The following is a 22,667-nucleotide window of genomic DNA, read 5'->3' on the forward strand; positions in this document are numbered from 1 at the left end:
TCAAAGATTCCACTGTCATTATAAGTATATTACGAAGTCTTATTTAAATATCTGTTACTTAATTTTTAGTTTGTCCGTTAATGCAAAATGACAGAAATAAACTTTGGTTTGATTAAGAAAATATATATTTCTGCACGGTTTTTTTTTCAAATCATAAATGAATATTTATTGAAATTTGAAATCTTTAAATTATAGAAAATAAATATTTTGTACTAATCTGTTGAATAAGCACATAGTTTAACTTTAAACATTATATTGATTTTGTATAAAATCAAATATTCAAAGATTGATATAAGATTTTAAATGTATATGTAAATGTAATGTATATTGTCATGTAATATATTTCAATGTATCACGTGGACACTCGTGCTATCTATAGCAATTTCAATGCCTTCCATATTATTTTCGTCAACTCTACAATCATCGATCTCAATATTAAGTTTTTTAAACCTTCTTGAAGCTTGTGAATAGCTAATGACAGCCAAATGTTTTCCTATTTGCTGTAAATATTTTTTTATAAACCTATAAACAAATGTAAAACTCAAATTCAATATCTGTCAACTGTGAGTGCAATGTAATAACAAAACACGACAAAACACGTGGTTGCCAGATTTACTGTTGACCATTAAGAGGAAGTATTGTGAATGATGATAACTGCGTTGAAAATTCGAAAAACGAAATTTTCCTTAATTTAATATAACTTCTTAGAATCACGATTTTACTTTGAAACTTACTTGTTTTTTGGTTCAATCACTTAAACTTCTTAAAGTATCATATTTAATCAGCAGATCCACATAATTTAAGATGAAAACAACACAATTAAGTACTATAATAATAATTCAAAGCAAGAAAACGATATTAAAATTGACAAATTTTATTTATGTTAATTGAATTCCGAGAGTTGTGAATGGAGGAATAAAAAAATTTACGTTGAAAAATCTTCCTTTTTATGTCGATTACACTTTAAATTTTGTAATATTTTAAAATATTTCCTACTAAATTTACGTATTCTATGTACTGAATGTACTAAATAATACTTTTTCACTTAGATGGAGAAACAATGACAGAGGTAAGTTAATAAGTTCAAATCCAAGTTTGCATTGCCACTATTAGAGTTGTTTTGTAAACAATTTACATTATTCAGATAAATTCATACGAAAAGAAAATGTTTGAAAAAAATTGACAAACAAATGGCGTATTCAGTGCTTCTGAGTAACTTTCTATGAAGAAAATTACATAAAAACACACATTCGTTTAACGAACAATTTTAGTTCTGCATTGTGAGAAAAAGTACAGAAACGTATATTCTGTCGTATTTCTTATTTCACAAATAAATGGTAATGAAACAGAACACATGACAATTTTGCTTTCAATTTAAGTTCTTTGTTTCTCAAAAACAAATATATTTTTATATTTTTGAGAATAACATTTACTCAGTAAACTTTATTTCTTCGTAAACAAAAACATCTCTTAAAATTAATTTTTAAAATGATATATTTGTAATGTTAGTGCTTGTTAATGTTAATGTTAGTGCAACTTAGAAATATCATTATTTCGCGCATAATTTATTAAGTCATAATTTGTTGCGAATGATTAATTATATTTAATTATTTCTTAATTAAAGTAATCGAATAAACGAATAACATACGCAATGATATTTTAAATTGCACCATATATTAGGTTTGTGGTTGTGGTTTATTTGGTTATGGGCACGTGGGCGATCTGCCTAGGGAGAAGCCTCCCAAAAGGATTTCAATGTAAAACTGGATCCTATTTATATGTTAGAAACGTGAAGAAAACCCGGAAATCACGACGTAGGCAGCCCGTTGGTCAGGCGTGAACCCTCCACCAGTGTTTAGTGGTTTTATCCAATAGGCCTCTTGTAGGAGCGCATATTAACTCGGAAACAAACGACTTTCTGCAATAATTGTAACAATAAAGACATTTCGATTTTTTTGCCTCTATGTCCTTACTTTTATTGATTTCTGTTTATATCTTTCTCTACTTTGTCAGGAGAAAACAAAGAGATTTTGTTTTGATTATTTTGACTAAGTTCTCTATTTGATAGACAGAAACTACATTTATTCCATAAATTCTATTAATTAATAAACAAAGTACAAAGTAGACAAAAATAAAAACAAAAATCAAAAACATCTCAAATTCATGCATGGAAATTGGGTTAAAATATACAATCGATAACTAACTACTTTTTCCAGGGAATAACAATGGTTTCTCCAATACTCAGCAACACTGGCAATAGAAGCAGTCCGTTAAGAGCAGCGAAAACCATAATCAACAAAATTATTTTGAAAAATATCACAAAAGTATAGGAAGGTCCAAATGCCAAAACAACGACACCCAAGACTGTAGACAAGCAACCTTGAATTACAGGATATCCCGTGGAGTACAAAGTATATTTAATTTTTTCTTCGGATGATTCCTTCTGGCAACACTTATACGCGTACGCCACGTGAGCCGAAAAATCGATGCATAATCCCGCACTCATCATTAAAATCAGGACCGACATCATATCTAATTTGACATTCCACCAATTCATGTAACCCATTGTCTCTACTAGAATGCAGACGACGTTTAATGACACGCAAACGGTGCAAGAAATATCTTGTATCATCAAGAGGAATATCAGGCTTACTATAAAAACGGCGACACCTACGTTTTGCAAACACATAGCGGGAATGTTCAATAATTGCTCGTAGAGAACAAAAAAACGGTTGTATATGATAACGCGATATTTACTACGATCCGCAATCTGGCGTAAACCTTCTAATAATAATTTCTCATCAGTTCCGGTTCTGACGCCTTTGGACGAAACAAAACATCTTGAAGCTACAATTTGGTTTCTCTCTCTATCCCAAGATAGATCTTTCCGGAATTGAATGGCTGGCTTAAGTCGGAGAAATACTTGTTTCAATCCTTGTACGAAACCTCGTGGATCGCTCGTGTTAAAATCATTCATCAGATAATTAAAGTCGTTATTGTGAATGAAAGAAAGATATTCTCGTATCCAACATAAGGAGTGTTCGCGTCCACTGATATAAGGAGCGTTTTGGACCGTTGTTAAGATGTTCTCTACTTCTTCTTGTACACTGGGATTTGAATAATCTAATGTCTGGTTAAAAACGATCTGTATTACGTGTGGATAATCTGTAAAATATAAATAGTAATTATTTATGCATTTTGTGATTGGAGAAGAATATGGAAAGATTTCTTTTAAGTCCAGTCCTTGTTTCATATCTTTGATGCTGTAAATGCTTCCTGCAATATTGCATACGAACATGAATACGATTAGCATTTTTACTGATTTTCTCCCGAAGAAGGTTTCGAAATGTTTAGAAACGAACTTCATAGCTTTAGACTTCTTCCTGTCTGTCTCGTCTTTTCTGACTTCGGATGTTTCGTTTTCTAAAAAAAAACATACTTTAGGAAATTATTTTACGATTCGTTTGTTATTAAAAGGAAAGTAATTATTTTAAGCAAATTCTGCAGTGTTCTCATGAGCAGTTGTAGATTATAAAGGTTTTAATACAACATTTGCATACAGATAATACAGTTAGTTAGTGAAATTTGGCAGCTATCATTGAACTACTAAGGAGAGTCAATTTTATGACGCCTCGTTTCCCTAGCTTCACAACAATATACTGAACCGCATGACTATTATAATAGTTGATGATAGCTTAAAACGCACAAGTACGTCCACTGGCCGTAGATGTTAGACGCTCGTCGTAAAGTTAAAAGAATGTTATGGTTGAGATCAATGTAAATTTTCAGTAATCGGACAATACTGATGTAGATTTACATGTAGCGCGCGACCAGCTTTCGACGGCTATCGATCGTAGGCTTTGTGACGAATTTTGACCTCGAATATCTCAGCGTATAGAAGTAATTTGAAAATTCCGGTATCGTCACGACATCGGCCATGCTAAGTTGTACTTATTTATAAAAGACTTTTTTTAAGGGTCATGCGGTTGCTTTGAACTTCGATTATAGACAAAACGCTGATTTATAAAGCTTATTCTCCTTATGTACCGCTCAAATATATTTAAATAACTTTACTAGCAAGACAAATTATGAAGAATAAGTTTGTTAATTACTGTTAATTAGATATTCCTTTGTAAAAAGCTGGAAGTAGTAATTCGTTTTGCCTCTATGTCTTTATTGACTTCTTTTGTATCTTTGTCTACATTGGACTTTGTCTATTAACAGGACTTATTACATTGCTGTAGTTTCTGTTTAGCAAATAGAGAAGATATTATTCAGTATAAAATATCATTGTTTCACCTATCTGCCTTTAACTTTTCTATTTCTTCTAGTTTTTTCCTGCTGTTTGCATTTTCCACGTCATTAGAATTTCGGCTGTAGATTATTTAATACTTAATTATTAAATACCGAAAGTGATATTGTGTGGTGTACATTTTCCTAATGCTGCAGGTTATCATTAAATGACAGAAATGTACCTAACAACATCTCCGGAAAAATTGGAGGGAGATTTTTACAATTCTGACAAGATAATGTGCCTGCTGATCGTGCAAAATTAAAGTGGAACTGTTTTTCGCAAATGGTGTGCGTGTTACGAATTGGTCTGATATCTCCTCATCTTATATAAATTCGTTTGGTATATTAGCAAAGAAAGAATATAAAAATGAAAAGCTCTATATATAGTCCAGTAGAATAATTAAAACTGGCGATAGTTGATGCTTGGCAGGAAATCACAGGCAAGAAAATAGTTATTAAATAAATTCCAGTAAGAGTTTACGGTGTAATTAATAAAAAGGTGGACATATTGCTTATAAGTAATAAATAAATTCACTTATGATTTAAATTTTCAAGTGTTTCTTATCATTTTGAAACAATATATTCTATACAAGATTATTAAAATTAATGTACAGTACATGTGTGTTTTCACCGGATACTGGTGTTGGTAGGCCGTTGGCCGCACATGTAGGAATTTTAAACGTTACTTGATATTTTCGTCGTATATGACGTTGGACGGGCACGTACTCCCTTTAGTTTGCGGGATATAAACATCCATAAACAAAATGCTAGAAGCGTTCCATATTTGTTTTCGTGCCAAGTCGAAACGAACCGGAGCTCAGTTCGTTTTCCTAAAAATATATAGTAACGTAATAATGATACGATCTTCGATCCCTAGAGCGGTAGTCTGACGCCTTAACCGTCTGAGCCATCTGACAGTCTCCACTCATATACGCGCACAACATTCTTTGCCTGCACGAAAAAAATAAATTCACACAAAAATATGTACTTACCGAAATGCTTTTCTTTTACTGTGTAACAAAGAATGGAATTAAGATGACGTTCTTCTCTGTAGCCATCGAGCGTCATGAGACTTCCAAAGAAGAAGATCTGATAGATGAGATCGAAAAATACGGACAGAGCGCTGTAGCAGCAAAAAATACGAACGACTGTATAAGGCGAAGAAATTCCAACACAAAACGAAGCAACATTAGTCAAGGAAGTGATGGTGATGGACACTCCCGCTTCGGAAAAAGTATGGCTCATCCTCTGCATCACGCTGTCTTTTGCGTTCGTTCGCCTCCAAGCAGACAACAAAACAAAAGAATCGTCTAGGCCAATACCTACAAAAATCAGTAAGCGTTAATTTTTCGAAAAATTGATTAAGTACAGTACAAATAGACACGAAACACTAGAATAATTTTAAAAATTTTCACGCAGAGTACAGATGCAGATTATTTGAGAAAACACGAACAAACTGTCGTGGTTTAATGAAATTTGAGAAAATAACATTATAAGAGAAACAAATGTGTAATACTTGACGATGCTGTCACAGTGAAGTAATTGAACAACAGTATATCCCACAGAATTTGTTGCAATGTTGACTTAACTTGCGATGTAAATATGATTTGTAATTAATTGAACTTATTTTGCTTTTCCACAATTTTAATACCAGTAAACGTTTTAAAATTGTTTGACACTTTAACAAAGATGATTTTCGTAGTATTGGATTGAAGCAAAAGTTTTTGGAATTTTAAATTTTATGGTACAACGTTACTTTTGAAAGCAAAAAAAAAAATAAAATAAAAAGCATTTACTCAAGAAAATAAAGGCCATTACATTCAACTGCCTTCTTCCGTGCATTGGGCAGGTCACGGTTTCTTGCTGAATAAAACTCAGGCTATTTCTACTGAAAGAACTCTGCATATGATATTTTCACTTGGTCATCAGCGAATCGTTTTCCAACCAAGATGTGTTGCGTGGAGCTAAAGAGACAGTAGTGGAATGGTGCAATGTCTCGTCAATACGGGGAAGAGGGAGAATCTACCATCAGTGATCAACCAGCTTCTATTAGTCAACCTTCAGTGTGGTTTTGCATTCAGATTGTATTGAACTTTAACGTTCATTTTGCAGACCATTCCATTGTCAAATTAGTGACAAAGTACAATGGACTAGTCACAGCTAGGTGTTTGGCTTATGTCTCGCAAGATATCTTGCGACATATGGGGTTGCTTGGCTTCCATCAGCTGCCGCAGCTACTTATCCAGCAGGACGGAAGGTTTTTCTCAGGAATGTTCATTTTCGATTCTTGTCTTATCTTATTGCTTAACTTAAAATTACTAAACTGATCGTTGATTGTATACGTGGAAACGACTTTTCTGTCAAACAGTTGTAATATACCGCGATTAGACCCAGTTGATTCTATACGAAATTCTATACGAAATAGAAAATCGAACATCTATGAGTTTGGTCGTCAGAAATCGTTGGTAAACTTCATGTATCTTTGATATCGCCACAGAAGATGTTTTTACTCGCGATTGTACATCTCAATAACCTTTGTTTTACATACTCCAGAAGATAGTTGGAAATTTTATCCGTCGAAGAGCGATTTCGAATATTCTACAGAAGTCTAAAATTTCCAGAAACTTTTGCATCAATGTAATAGAATTTTGAGTCGACAATTATAAGTCATAAAATAATAAAAAAAATATTTAGAAACTTATCCCTTAAATTTTTCATAATAGCAAATATTCTAAAATTTTATGTACTTACATTCAGAAAATTCTTTACGTAATTACTCTTTGCAAAATAATACAGATGTGTTTACTGATTACTGTATAAAAAATAACTAGAAAACGTACCTGTCAAAAGAAATAGCATTATTATATTGACGTCAGAATATTCCATTCCGCAATGTAGTAGCAAACCGAATGCTGCTATAAGTGCTAAGAAGGGACTACAGCATGCTGCAAATCCAATCCATGGTTTACTTCTGACGTTGTCGAACGTCATACAACTTGCCACAGAAAACAAAATTACTACAGGACCGATTATAAATGTGAGCGGAATGCTCAGTTTTGTGTTTCTGTTAGCTTCGGCATTGACACTGCGAAGAGTAAAGAAGGAAACGTCGATGTGTCGAAATTCCACTCGAGTCACTATATTCAAAAATTCCTCTTCCCACTTTAAAGCTACTCGTTTCTTCTCTTCTGTTCCGAAATCCATAAAATAGAAGAGACGAACGGCCTTGAAGTCCGTGATGTATCCAGTGTCATTAGTTGATACTCCACCTACGTTCATAGCGTTTATTTTTACATCAAAACCTGTTCGTTCTACTGGATATCTAAACACGTAAAGAAGCAAATAATAAAAAGAAATTGTACTCACTTGTCAGATGACATTATTCTGGGATTTTAAATTAATATAGCTAAATGATTGAACTAATTCGGACGTAAGTTCACTTTCTGATAATCTAAATCGTCACAGACGAGATAGTAAAAAACGATGGATGAAAGAATACGATACAAAAACTGTAATTACACGGAAGAAAATAAAGTATGGAATCATTAGTAAACAAATAAGAATAATGTGCAAACAGGCAAAGGAAAGAAGTTAAATCAATCATGGCTGGAAATAGAGCACTACGCAAATGGGAACGACTGATAAAGAGTATACGAAAAGCTAAACTGAATCTCAAAGAAAAAATGAAATGCAGAATTGGAACTCTGAAATTCTCTGGCTGGGACTCAGAATTGGGAATGGAAATAGAAATATTTTATTGCATAAAGATGAACAAATGCTACAGTGAGGAATGATCTGTACGGAAATGAGGAGAGTTTAAACCTAGAAAGAATGGAGGCAAAAGAAGAGAATACAACATTTCTTAAGGATGACATTTATGCTGCATTGAAAAAACCGAGGGACAGAAAGACATCAGAAATAGATAAAATACAAGCAGAACTTTTTAAGGCTATGGGAAAAATGGAACAAGAATCCTAACTAATTTTTGAACAAGGTTTTAGAGGCAGATATTTCGGTTGATTTCACAAAATTTATCTTTATTCCTGTTCTTAAAACTGCGGGTACCTTATACTGTGATAAACGTAGAACTAGTAGCTTGATAAGCCATGCCTCAAAGGTTTTAGTTAATATCATACAGCGAAGAATAGAAAACTACATAAATGGAGGCCTTTACAATGATACGACTGATAGGAAAAAGAATAATTGATTATAATAGAGAGATATTTGAATGTTCGTTGATTTCGAGAAGGCCTTTAATAGTGTTAATCAAACGCTGTTATTTGCGACTCTGCAAAAAATAGATATTGATAAAAAAATTATTGAGAATAATAAATTTTCACAAATTGTAATTTTATCAACACTATCTAAAGAAATGCAGGATTTTTCCTCGTCTAGACTCTAGACCAGGGGTGTCAAACCTTTTTTCTTTCTGGGCTACATTGAAAGAAGTCAAGGAGTTTTGGTCCACAAGTATATATAATATATACTTGTGGTTCAATATTATACAAGTATATTTAAGGAGTAACATGTCTACATTATAATAATAAGTATCAAAACTTTTTTTCAAGAAAAAGGATATTTTAAAAAATTACTTCTACAGACACTTTTAATTTTTACTTAGAAATCGATAAATTCATTTATTAGAAAAGAGTCAAACGAAAATTTATTTGAAAAACATAAATGTTTGTATTATTTGGGTCTCCAATTAATAAAACGCGACGAAACATTATAATAAAGTGCATTTTTATTCCACAAATCTAATATATAATCGAGACGGGTTCATAATGATAATAATAATTAAACAACACGCATTATGGTTACAATATCAGACATGAAAAAACAACACATTTTACACTGTCACATCTCATGTACATGGACGACATAAAACTTTATGCATCCATACAGAAACAACTTCATCAACTCCTACAAATCACACATTCATACACTAAGGACATACAAATGGAGTTTGGCTTAGACAAATGCAAAAAACTTCACATAGAAAAAGGAATCCTGAAGAAAGAAAGTTTTGCACTTGGAAATGGAGATGTTATTGAATCCATGGAAGAGGGCGAGCTCTACAAGTATTTAAAATTCCAACAGGCCAAACAAACAGAACATACACAAATAAAGCAAAGATTAATTAAAGAATACCAAAGTAGGTTAAATGCTATTCTCAAAACACAGCTAAATGCAAAACACACAGTTACAGCAATAAACACATATGTCGTCCCAGTACTCACATACTCTTTTGGAGTTATACATTGGACTCACACAGATCTCGAGCAACTCCAAAGGAAAACAAGAACAACACTAACTAAGCATAAACAACATCATCCTAAATCCGCTACAGAAAGATTAACCCTTCCACGTAAAGAAGGCGGACATGGCCTGATTGACATAGTTAACCTTCACTACAAACAAATACAGTCACTGCGAGAGTTTTTCTACAGGAAACAAGAAACATCACAATTACATAAAGCAGTAACTCTAGCAGACTCAAATAACACACCATTAAACTTACACTCACATCATACAGACTTGACACAATATATAAAAAGCATAGACACCATTAAGCAATCGTGGGCTCATAAGGCACTTCACGGCAGGCATCCTTATGACCTGGCCCAGAATTTTGTTGACAAAACTGCGTCAAACAGCTGGTTAGATCGGGGATGCCTCTTTGGGGAGACGGAAGGATTCATAATTGCCATACAGGATCAGGTCATAAATACTAAAAACTACAGAAAACACATACTCAAAGATACAACACTCACAATGACACATGAAGAAAATGTCACATCATGCCAGAAACTATACAACACATCACTTCTGGTTGCAAGCTCTTGGCACAGACAGATTACTTACGTAGACACAATCAAGTAGCAAATATAATACACCAAGAGCTTGCAAACAAACACAAATTGGTAGACATTCACAAACCATACTACAAGTATATTCCACAGACAGAATTGGAAAACAACACGCACAAACTGTACTATGACAGAGCCATAATTACAGATAAAACAATTTATCACAACAGGCCAGACATCACACTCATTGACAAACACAATAAAATCACATATATTATAGACATAGCCATTCCAAACACTCACAAGGTACAAAATACATACATGAAAAAATTAGCAAGTACACAGAACTCGCCCAGGAAATAAGGCATTTGTGGAGGATGGATAGGGTTCTTATTGTACCTGTTGTTCTCTCCTGTACAGGTGTGATACCACACACACTACACAAAAGCCTGGGAACATTACAATTGAATAGAAATACATACATAACACTACAGAAGACCACTATATTGAATACATGCCATATTGTTAGGAAATTCCTTAATACAGACACTGACACACTTATCTAATTTTAGTTTTGTTTTGGTTGTTATGCCTTGACTCTGGTCCGGAATAGTACACAGCCATCGGTGTCAACCGAGTATAACCCACTAAACACAACAATAATAATAATCATTTATTTCTGTAAGTTTCTGTCTGTGCACTATCCTTGCCCAACTTGTTTAAACTTATTTAATTCTGTTATTAATATTGAATTTAATGCAATAGATAAATTATAATTAAACTAAACAAACCTAAACATTAACTAACTAAAAATTATGTTAAACTTAATAATTTCAACAGTTATCAATGATCAATAATATAAATATAACAAACAGATTATATCTGTTTGTTATATTTATATTACATAAAAATTTGGCTGAGTTAAACTGCATTAACTTGAAGCTGTCTAGAGATCCTGGGCACAGTACAGTGGTACCTCGGGATACGAAATTAATCCATTCCGAAACTGAGATCGTATCATGAAAATGTTGTAAGGTGAATCATTTTTCCCCATACGATTACATGTAAAACCAAATAATTTGTTCCAACACGAAAAACACACTCAAATTAAAGCTAAGTAGTACATTAAAAAAATAACTATAGTAAGGAAAACACTGAAAAATTCATTTTGTAGTTGAAAATGTATAAATAATCATAATAGAATAATAACTTTACCTTTGAGGATAGACAATGGTGGAGGTGTAAACTGGTGGCGGAGGTGAGGGAGAAGGGAAATGATACTAAAACTTAACTTACATAACATAATNTATTTTAAAAAATTACTTATACAGACACTTTTAATTTTTACTTAAATCGATAAATTCATTTATTAGAAAAGAGTCAAACGAAAATTTATTTGAAAAACATAAATGTTTGTATTATTTGGGTCTCCAATTAATAAAACGCGACGAAACATCATTTTAAAGTGCATTTTTATTCCACTAATCTAATATATAATCGAGACGGGTTCATAATGATAATAATGATAATAATAAATTTCTGGTACAAAAAGTTTACATCACTGCACCAGGAACTAGCTGAACATCTAACACACATCATCATCATCATCATCAACCATAAGACATGCCAAAATTTCTTACTTAGGGCATCACCTACATGAAACCTAAAAACAACAATACCACAGACCCCACACAATACAGACCAATTACATGTCTTCCAACACTATACAGATTATTGACATCCTGTATCACAAAGAAAATATACAAACATGTTGTGTTCAACAAATATACAAACATGTACGGCAACCTTTTTGTTGAAGAACACGACATTCTTACAGAATGTCGTGTTCTTCAACAAAAAGGTTGCCGTAGAAATCACAGGAGATGCAAAGAACAATTACTCATAGATTCAGTCATTTTACGGAAAGCACACAAACAACACAGAAACATACACATGGCATATATAGACTACAGAAAAGCATTCGACAGTGTTCCACACAGTTGGCTGCTACATATTCTACACATGTACAAAATACATCCATCACTCATTGCATTCTTCGAAAACACTATGCAGCACTGGAGAACAACACTACATCTCAGGGTTAGTAACACTTCCATACAAACAAACGAAATATTCATTAGGCGAGGAATTTTTCAAGGAGATTCCTTGAGTCCTCTCTGGTTCTGCCTAGCCCTGAATCCATTATCCAACATGTTAAACAACACGCAATATGGCTACAATATCAGACACGAAAAAACAACACAGTTTACACTCTCACATCTCATGTACATGGACGACATAAAACTTTATGCATCCACACAAAAACAACTTCATCAACTCCTACAAATCACACATTCATACACTAAGGACATACAAATGGAGTTTGGCCTAGACAAATGCAAAAAACTTCACATAGAAAAAGGAATCCTGAAGAAAGAAGATTTTGCACTTGGAAATGGAGACGTTATTGAATCCATGGAAGAGGGCGAGTTCTACAAGTACTTAGGATTCCAACAGGCCAAACTAACAGAACATACACAAATAAAGCAACGATTAATTAAAGAATACCAAAGTAGGTTAAACGCTATACTTAGAACACAGTTAAATGCAAAACACACAGTTAAAGCAATAAACACATATGTCATCCCAGTACTCACATACTCTTTTGGAGTTATACATTGGACTCACACAGATCTCGAGCAACTCCAAAGGAAAACAAGAACAACACTTACTAAGCATAAACAACATCATCCTAAATCCGCCACAGAAAGATTAACCCTTCCACGTAAAGAAGGCGGACGTGGCCTGATTGACATAGTTAACCTTCACTACAAACAAATACAGTCACTGCGAGAGTTTTTCTACAAGAAACAAGAAACATCACAGTTACATAAAGCAGTAACTCTAGCAGACTCAAATAACACACCATTAAACTTACACTCACAACATACAGACATGACACAACATATAAAAAGCATAGACAACATTAAGCAATCATGGGCTCAAAAGGCTCTCCATGGCAGGCATCCTTACGACCTGGCCCAGGATTTTGTTGACAAAACTGCGTCAAACAGCTGGTTAGATCGGGGATGCCTCTTTGGGGAGACGGAAGGATTCATGATTGCCATACAAGATCAGGTCATAAATACTAAAAATTACAGAAAACACATACTCAAAGATACAACAATCGCAAATGACACATGCAGAAAATGTCACATCATGCCAGAAACTATACAACACATTACATCTGGGTGCAAGCTCTTGGCACGGAGATTATTTACCCAGACATAATCAACTAGCAAATATAATACACCAAGAGCTTGCAAAGAAACAAATTGGTAGACATCCACGAACCATACTACCAGTATATACCACAAACAGTATTTGAAAACAACACGCACAAACTGTACTATGACAAAGCCATAATTACAGATAAAACAATTTACCACAGCAGACCAGACATCACACTCATTGACAAACACAATAAAATCACATACATTATAGACATAGCCATTCCAAACACTCACAATGTACAAAACACATGCACTGAAAAAAATTAGCAAGTACACAGAACTCGCCCAGGAAATAAGGCATCTGTGGAGGATGGATAGGGTGCTTATCTTATTGTACCTGTCGTTCTCTCCTGTGCAGGTGTGATACCACACACACTACACAAAAGCCTGGGAACATTACAATTGAATAGAAATACATACATAACACTACAGAAGGCCACTATATTAAATACATGCCACATTGTTAGGAAATTCCTGAATACAGACACTAACACACTTATTTAATTTTAGTTTTTGGTTGCTATGCCTTGACTCTGGTCCGGCATAGTACACAGCCACCGGTGTGAATCGTGTATAATCCACTAAATCCAACATAATAACAATATGCGCAGAGCCCAAACTGTTAGGAGTTGAAAGTTGAAATTTCGTACACAGGGTACGTCACGAAAACGCACACTTAGAAGGGATTTTTCGAAATCCCCCCGGGGGAGAGAGACTGAATTAAGTTTTTCGACAATGGAAGTGTTAATTAACAATGGCTGTGTTAACAATGGAAGTGTTAAGTAACAATGGCAGTGTTAACAATGAAAGTGTTAAGTAACTAAGTAATTAAGTAATTAAGTAACAATGGCAGTGTTAAGAGAAAGCGACCTGCAAGATTTACAGGCGCAGATGCAGTTTTTTGTTTTTGCAGGAAATCGAACATTTTTTTAACCCATCTAAAAATTCTCTAATTAGTCTGGAAACAGTGGAACCTAATTCTTGCATTCTTTGAAAACGGGCATGATTGCCTATAACGTAATAATTTTAATCTTAAAGGCCCCGCTTTGCTCCGGCAAAAGTAACGATAGCGAAGTAGATGCAACCGTTGTACACTAGTTAGCGTCTGAACCACAGACTGCTGCGAACAGTTTTCTCGATTTACTTATCCCATCACTTTAATCATAACGATAAAATGGTTAAACATATTCGAAATTGCAAATTTTGATGTACAGTAGAGCGTCGTTTATCCGAAAGTCGGTTATCCGAAACATCGGTTATCCGAAGGAATTCCAGTCTGCAAATTTAAATTTTCGCTAGTGCTGTGGCGCTGCAATCTTTGGCTATATCTTGGGCTACTCCAATATTTTTTTTTGTTGATGTGTGTTTTAGCTGGCAGCATGGCAGTTTTGTGTGGAGTTTTTCTGAGGACCGTGTGTCGTGCTGAATTGAACGTTTTTGATACTAGATCATCTTCTAAAGTATATATTTATTTTGTTTGCAAGAAATAAAGATATAATTTTTAACGATACAATAGCCACGATTATTATTTTAAAAAGTATACGTTAGGCTTAACATCAACGAAAATTTAACGCAAAGCTACACGCAAAGGAGAAAAATTTCAACATGGTATAGGCTAATATATTTTTTCGTACATAATCGGTTATTCGAAAAATAAGTTATCCGAGCAACCCCAGTCCGAAATTGATTCGGATAAACGACGCTCTACTGTAATTACAAATAATTCTTTACAAAGATAGTCTTACCTCATGGAAACCTTTCCAGGATGTTTTATCATGTATTTCAAAGAAGAAACAAAATTCTCCGAGCATTCGTTACGATCATTCTTCATACAAATATCTCGGTAACTGTAGAATTTTTTATTCCAAAAGATGCTGATGTTGCGAATGATAACATCCATCTGGATTAAATCTTCTATCGAAGAGGTGTCCATAATAGAATCGTTGTTCTTCGCCGAGGCAATGACCGCAATTAAATTTTCGAATGTGGAACTTCTAATTACTCTATCTTCGGCTCTGTCGCCGTTAGAAAACAGATTCTCGATGGATTTTCTATCTTCCGAAACTCTCGCGTTTCTCGGACTGTACAGATATTCGAAATCCTGTATCATGGAAATTTTGAGAAGTCCGGATCCTAAAATCACTGTAACCAACAAGGTGGCAGCGATGCAATGTTGAGGATATTCACCGACAAATTTGCCGATTCGAGAAAACCAAGAAGATAAATGAGAGTCTAAAGTCTTCATTCTTTTTCTAAAAAACAGTAAGAAAAATTAGTATATTTGTTATTTGATTTTATCACGTTATTCGATCACTTAACATGGGACTAATCGCTGTTTGCAATTTAAGCACACGTCTCTGACAATAATGAAGGAGATAATTGGTTTACTGTGTAGATTAGGGGTGCCCAACCTTTTTGTTTCTCTGGGCTGCATTGGAAGAAGTCAAAGAGTTTTGGGCCAAAAGTATATATAATATATATTTGTGGCCCAATATACAAGTATATTTAAGGATTAACATGTCTAGACTATAAATATAAGTATTAAATCTTTATCACGAGAAAGGATATTTTAAAAAATTACTTCTTCAGACACTTTCAATTTCTACTTAGAAATATATAAATTTATCATAAAAATATTATAAAAGAGACAAACAAAAATTTATTTCAAAAACACAAATATTTGTTCTATTTGGATCTCAAATTCATAAAAAGAGACGAAACACCATTTTAAAGTGCATTTTTATTCTGTTAATTAAATTCAGTAATTCTTTTCTTTTAATTCAGTTAATTAAATTCAGTAATATATTTATAAATAATATGTAGTCCAAAAAGCAGCCAAAGCGACAAATGGTGTTTTTTACTTCAAATTAAAAAGTAGTAGGCACATTTGGCGCAATGTAGCCAACTCTTGCAACGCTGGAAGAAATACTAAATAAAGCTGGAGTTATGATTCAAAAGATTATAGACCCAAATGCGGGGAAAAGAGAGAAAGGACAAAAGGTAAGATGTGAGAAAGGTTGGAAAATTAAGGGTCGATATTTGCAAAATAAATCTATTTAACCTTTCTGACTACTTTTTATCTTTCGTCCTTTTCCTACTTTTTCCAAATTTGGGTCTATAATTCTTTGAGTCACAACTCCAGTTTTATTTAGTAATCTTTCCCCATTCATACATCTCCAAGTATTTGAAAATATCAACATTTCCTTTCCACTGAAAAATAAAATATAAACAAATATTTACGGCTTTGTGAAACTTCTTTTTTGAGATTATGCCGTTGAAATAAATAAATAATAAAAAGATTAAAACATTTGTCAGTTTTGTTTACACGTTTATTGGGCCGCATTAGAACTTGCCTTGGGCCGCATGCGGTTCGGGAGCAGCGGGTTGGACATTCCTGGTGTAGATCCATAAATTCCAACTCTCGTCCGTTGTCCATCTGCCTGTCTTTTTTTAATCTCGAGAATCTAATTAGATGGATGAAAGATGAGACCACATTCGGAATCCTTAGGGGCTGGAGGCCCCAATCAACTATATAAGATTTTTCAATGCAAACCCAAAGTCACGTTATTTTGATTCAAATCGTTTCTCTCGAAAGCATTTCAAATGACCAGGATTGTTAAAAGAAAAGTACGATGTACAGTACAATACAGTACAGGGCAACACACTACTAATTTCAGATAGTGAGCATATATTTCAATTATGTAAATTAAAAATATGATTAAAACTTGCAGCTCGGCATTATGACGATATCACAATAAATAATTGCTCTTTAAAAATATAAAACTTTAAAAATAAAAATACAGTGGGTGATCGGTTAACGAACATAATCCGTTCCAAGACTTTGTTCGTTATCCGAATTGTTCGTTAACCGATCACCCACTGTATTAATATGTTTAATATTAAAATATCACTACAGATACAATTAGATAATATTTCCTTGATTATATAATATTCCAATACAGATATATTAGATAATATGATGATAATAGAAAATTAATTATAGGAAATAAATATGATTTACTTTCTTTTTGCACCTCTCCTACTACTGTCGGTAACGTGACGCACAATAAGTGAGATGTCGTATGGAAAAATGAATACGAGTAACAAGTTAGACACGNTTTTTACGTCAAATTAAAAAGTAGTAGGCACATTTGGCGCAATGTAGCCAACTCTTGCAACGCTGGAAGAAATACTAAATAAAGCTGGAGTTATGATTCAAAAGATTATAGACCCAAATGCGGGGAAAAGAGAGAAAGGACAAAAGGTAAGATGTGAGAAAGGTTGGAAAATTAAGGGTCGATATTTGCAAAATAAATCTATTTAACCTTTCTGACTACTTTTTATCTTTCGTCCTTTTCCTACTTTTTCCAAATTTGGGTCTATAATTCTTTGAGTCACAACTCCAGTTTTATTTAGTAATCTTTCCCCATTCATACATCTCCAAGTATTTGAAAATATCAACATTTCCTTTCCACTGAAAAATAAAATATAAACAAATATTTACGGCTTTGTGAAACTTCTTTTTTGAGATTATGCCGTTGAAATAAATAAATAATAAAAAGATTAAAACATTTGTCAGTTTTGTTTACACGTTTATTGGGCCGCATTAGAACTTGCCTTGGGCCGCATGCGGTTCGGGGGCAGCGGGTTGGACATTCCTGGTGTAGATCCATAAATTCCAACTCTCGTCCGTTGTCCATCTGCCTGTCTTTTTTTAATCTCGAGAATCTAATTAGATGGATGAAAGATGAGACCACATTCGGAATCCTTAGGGGCTGGAGGCCCCAATCAACTATATAAGATTTTTCAATGCAAACCCAAAGTCACGTTATTTTGATTCAAATCGTTTCTCTCGAAAGCATTTCAAATGACCAGGATTGTTAAAAGAAAAGTACGATGTACAGTACAATACAGTACAGGGCAACACACTACTAATTTCAGATAGTGAGCATATATTTCAATTATGTAAATTAAAAATATGATTAAAACTTGCAGCTCGGCATTATGACGATATCACAATAAATAATTGCTCTTTAAAAATATAAAACTTTAAAAATAAAAATACAGTGGGTGATCGGTTAACGAACATAATCCGTTCCAAGACTTTGTTCGTTATCCGAATTGTTCGTTAACCGATCACCCACTGTATTAATATGTTTAATATTAAAATATCACTACAGATACAATTAGATAATATTTCCTTGATTATATAATATTCCAATACAGATATATTAGATAATATGATGATAATAGAAAATTAATTATAGGAAATAAATATGATTTACTTTCTTTTTGCACCTCTCCTACTACTGTCGGTAACGTGACGCACAATAAGTGAGATGTCGTATGGAAAAATGAATACGAGTAACAAGTTAGACACGTGTACGATGTGTAAAAAAACACATTATTTACGTTTTTATAATTTTCATCAGTGTTTTAGATATCGAACCCAAAATAGACAGTAATAAGTAAGTCAGTTTTATTGTCAATGTTTAAACGTACTATAATAAATGCTAGTTTGTCTAAAACATAAATATTACTTTAATTATTTTTCTTTTATTGTACCCTCTTTGTATTAAAATATATATTAAAATAGCGTCATTTTTTCCNTAAGTTTGAGAAATCCGGATCCTAAAATTAGTGTAACTAAGAACGTGGCAGCGATGCAATGTTGAGGATATTCACCGACAAATTTGCCGATTCGTGAAAACCAAGAAGATAAATAAGAGTCTAAAGTCTTCTTCATTCTTTTTCTAAAAAACAGTAAGAAAAATTAGTGAATTTTTATTTGATTTTTATAACGTTATTCGGTCACTTAACATGGGACTAATCGCTGTTTGCAATTTAAGCACACGTCTCTGGCAATAATGAAGGAGGTAATTGCTTTACTGTGTAGACTCATAAATTCCAAATCTCGTTCGTTGTCCGTCTGCCTGTTTTTTTTTTTTAATCTCGAGAATCTAATTAGATGGATGAAAGATGAAACCATATTCGGAATCTTTAGGGGCTGGAGGCCCCGATCAACTATATAAGAACTTCAATGCAAATCCAAAGTCGCATTATTTTGATTCAAATCGTTTCCCTTGAAAGCACTTGAAATGACCGGAATTGTTAAAGGAAAATTATGATGTACAATACAGTACAGGGCAACACACTACTAATTTCAGGTGGAAAGCGTATATTTTAAATTATATAAATTAAAAATATGATTAAAACTTGCATCTCGGCATTATGACGATATCACAATAAATAATTACTCTTTAAAAATATAAAAATATAAAACTTTAAAAATAAAAATATTAATATGTTTAATATTAAAATATCACAACAGATAGCGCTACACACACAGTTTTAAATGTTTTCGGGAAAGTTAAGCAACTAGTTCATGGATTTTTATAAAAGATTGTTGTTTTATAGATATTATGGCACGAATACAGTTCTAAACTTCCAGCTTGTTCAAACGAATTTTATAAATAAAGTAATTAAAGTTATTAAAAATCGTTTCTGATTTATCGTGAAACGTCAAGAGGAACGTTAATAAATATTTCTTCACATTTATTTTAAAAATATAAACAAAAATAGAATTGCAACTTCTAAAATTTCAGAAATTTCAATATTTTATAAACTTGGTTATTAAGAAGGAAACAAGTTGTTCTATATTTTATCGAGAAACAATATAAAGTTGCCTATATTTTGCTGTTTTAACATACGAAGATTAAACAATCTAGATAAGGTATGCAATTATTTACCAAGAAATTACTCACTATTGTAGGTCCTCCGTAAATACCAGATTTGTTTATAGTTAACATTTATAGATAGAAAGACGGGAAAATATAATTAATGTAAAGTACTTTAACTATTTAAAACAGTTTATATATTACTTGCTTCACTTGTCTTTGTCATACAGTGATATGAGTAATTATACTTGATCCAGTCGGCAGGATTATGTGTAATTTCCTCTACTGAGATTTTAAATAACATAATCTCTAGTNAGTTGGCGCCAGTATCAAAGAAATCACTATAGGGTAACGACAACCTGAGTCATCGATATCGTTGAAGTCGACGATCGAGCCGTTGATCCATCGTGGAGTCTGTGTGTTGGCTGCCGCCGTGTATCACTGCCGTGCCGCCAATCCAACCGCAGGATTATGTGTAATTTCCTCTACTGAGATTTTAAATAACATAATCTCTAGTTTGAGTTTTCTTATTATTGCATCTTAGAACTTTACGTACATAAGAATTGCGTATGAAATTATGTACTATACGTAATATTTTAAAATAAGGTATTAGAGAAGTAGGGGAATGCGGGGGAAGATGAGAGTAGAAGAGAGCATATTTTTAAGTGTTTGAATTTTTATTCAGTCAGCGCAATATTTTTAATAAGCTATTTATAAAACAAATAATAATAAAATTGTTGATGACAATTAAAGTTAAGATTATAGCTATATGTGTAATATATTTTCTATTGTTCCGCTTTTTTTATACCGAAAAATCAAGTGCTTCTTCTATATTACCTATTTAGAAAATTACATATTTTGAAGGGAAAAAATGACGCTATTTTAATATATATTTTAATACAAGGAGGGTACAGTAAAAGAAAAATAATTAAAGTAATTTTTACGTTTTAGACAAACTAGCATTTATTATAGTACGTTTAAACATTGACAATAAAACTGTGTTTATTTTCTTCTGACTTATTACTGTCTATTTTGGGTTCGATATCTAAAACACTGATGAAAATTATAAAAACGATAATAATGTGTTCTTTTTACACATCGTACACGTGTCTAACTTGTTACTCGTATTCATTTTTCCATACGACATCTCACTTATTGTGCGTCACGTTACCGACAGTAGTAGGAGAGGTGCAAAAAGAAAGTAAATCATATTTATTTCCTATAATTAATTTTCTATTATCATCATATTATCTAATATATCTGTATTGGAATATTATATAATCAAGGAAATATTATCTAATTGTATCTGTAGTGATATTTTAATATTAAACATATTAATACAGTGGGTGATCGGTTAACGAACAATTCGGATNTAAATTGTCCCAAAATTTTTTATGGCCATTACAGTGTTAATACGTAAATAATTATGGAATAAGATATAATTACATCGTGTTAAAATAATATATTTTTATGTAAAATTGTAATTTGTTTTGAGATCTCTAGAAGTCTTCATCAAACATGAAAAGATTAAATATTTATAAAATCATAAACAATAGGCAATGTTTTCGTTTTCTGTTTATTTTCATTATAAAAATTTATGGATGACAAAACAAAAAGAAACCAACAACTAGTTGCTTAACTTCTTCGACACATTTTAAACTGCGGGTGTGAAGCCGTTATGATGTTTTATTGTTAAAAAGTTCATATATTTTTTATTATTATAAAAAGCTTAATTTTCAGAGCAGGGATGCATTTACTAAAAAATTGTTATACTCTTTGACAGAGGGATATGCAATTCAAGTATTTTACCCCAATAAACTATAATGTATGTTGTTTTAAATATACAGAAAAGAAAACAAAGTCATTACTTAGCAATTTGATAATGTAAGAATACAAATAGTTTGTCGTAAAAATGTCTTACCTGCAGAGTTCTACGATTGACGCAACAAAATGTAATGTGTATTGGAAAAATATGAAAGGAACACAATAGATAATTTCCTTGTATAACAAATGTTCTTGAGAACTACGTCGTTATTACAGTTTATGATAATGATTTCGAAAACAAGTTTTTTTCTCATGTAATAAATCTTCACAAAATATGAATATGCAAGTTTTTATTTCCCGGAGGGAAATTCTAATCGAAAAAATTCCCATGCATTAATAATTTTCAAATAAGTAGTAGACAGACGAATGAAATTAAATGAAAAAATTCAACATCTGCTCTTTTCAGTATTCTTAATATTTTTTCAGTAATAATTAACTTTTCTATGTTGGATTTCAAGAAAATTATCATTTAATTGTTAAAAATATTCATGGCACAAACTCAAGTTACTTTTTCCTCATTGTAATTTATAGTTTCATATATTATCTGTATTGCAATTTTATAGATAAGATAATCGAAAATAATATAATATAGTAGAAAGTAGCACGCATTAGTTGTCGTGTATATTTGTACTCGTGTGTGAAATACTTTCATCTTTTATTANACGTAATATTTTAAAATAAGGTATTAGAGAAGTAGGGGAATGCGGGGGAAGATGAGAGTAGAAGAGAGCATATTTTTAAGTGTTTGAATTTTTATTCAGTCAGCGCAA

At 32.6% G+C, this 22,667-nt stretch overlaps 1 protein-coding gene across 1 annotated transcript; it reads right to left on the minus strand.

Moving 5' to 3' along the window:
* Window positions 1-890: 890 nt before the first annotated feature.
* LOC111628343 (patched domain-containing protein 3-like) lies at window positions 891-22,075 on the minus strand. The gene is made up of 5 exons (XM_023372116.1): window positions 21,995-22,075; window positions 15,142-15,648; window positions 7,134-7,615; window positions 5,286-5,615; window positions 891-3,423 (listed from the first exon to the last, which is right to left on the minus strand). Exons 2-5 carry the CDS (start codon window positions 15,639-15,641, stop codon window positions 2,204-2,206), a joined length of 2,532 nt encoding a protein of 843 aa, XP_023227884.1. The 5' UTR covers window positions 15,642-15,648; window positions 21,995-22,075; the 3' UTR covers window positions 891-2,203.
* Window positions 22,076-22,667: the final 592 nt, after the last annotated feature.

Source organism: Centruroides sculpturatus, unplaced genomic scaffold, assembly GCF_000671375.1.
Source record: "Centruroides sculpturatus isolate CEXI.00-Female unplaced genomic scaffold, Cexi_2.0 scaffold489, whole genome shotgun sequence".
NCBI lineage: Eukaryota > Metazoa > Arthropoda > Arachnida > Scorpiones > Buthidae > Centruroides > Centruroides sculpturatus.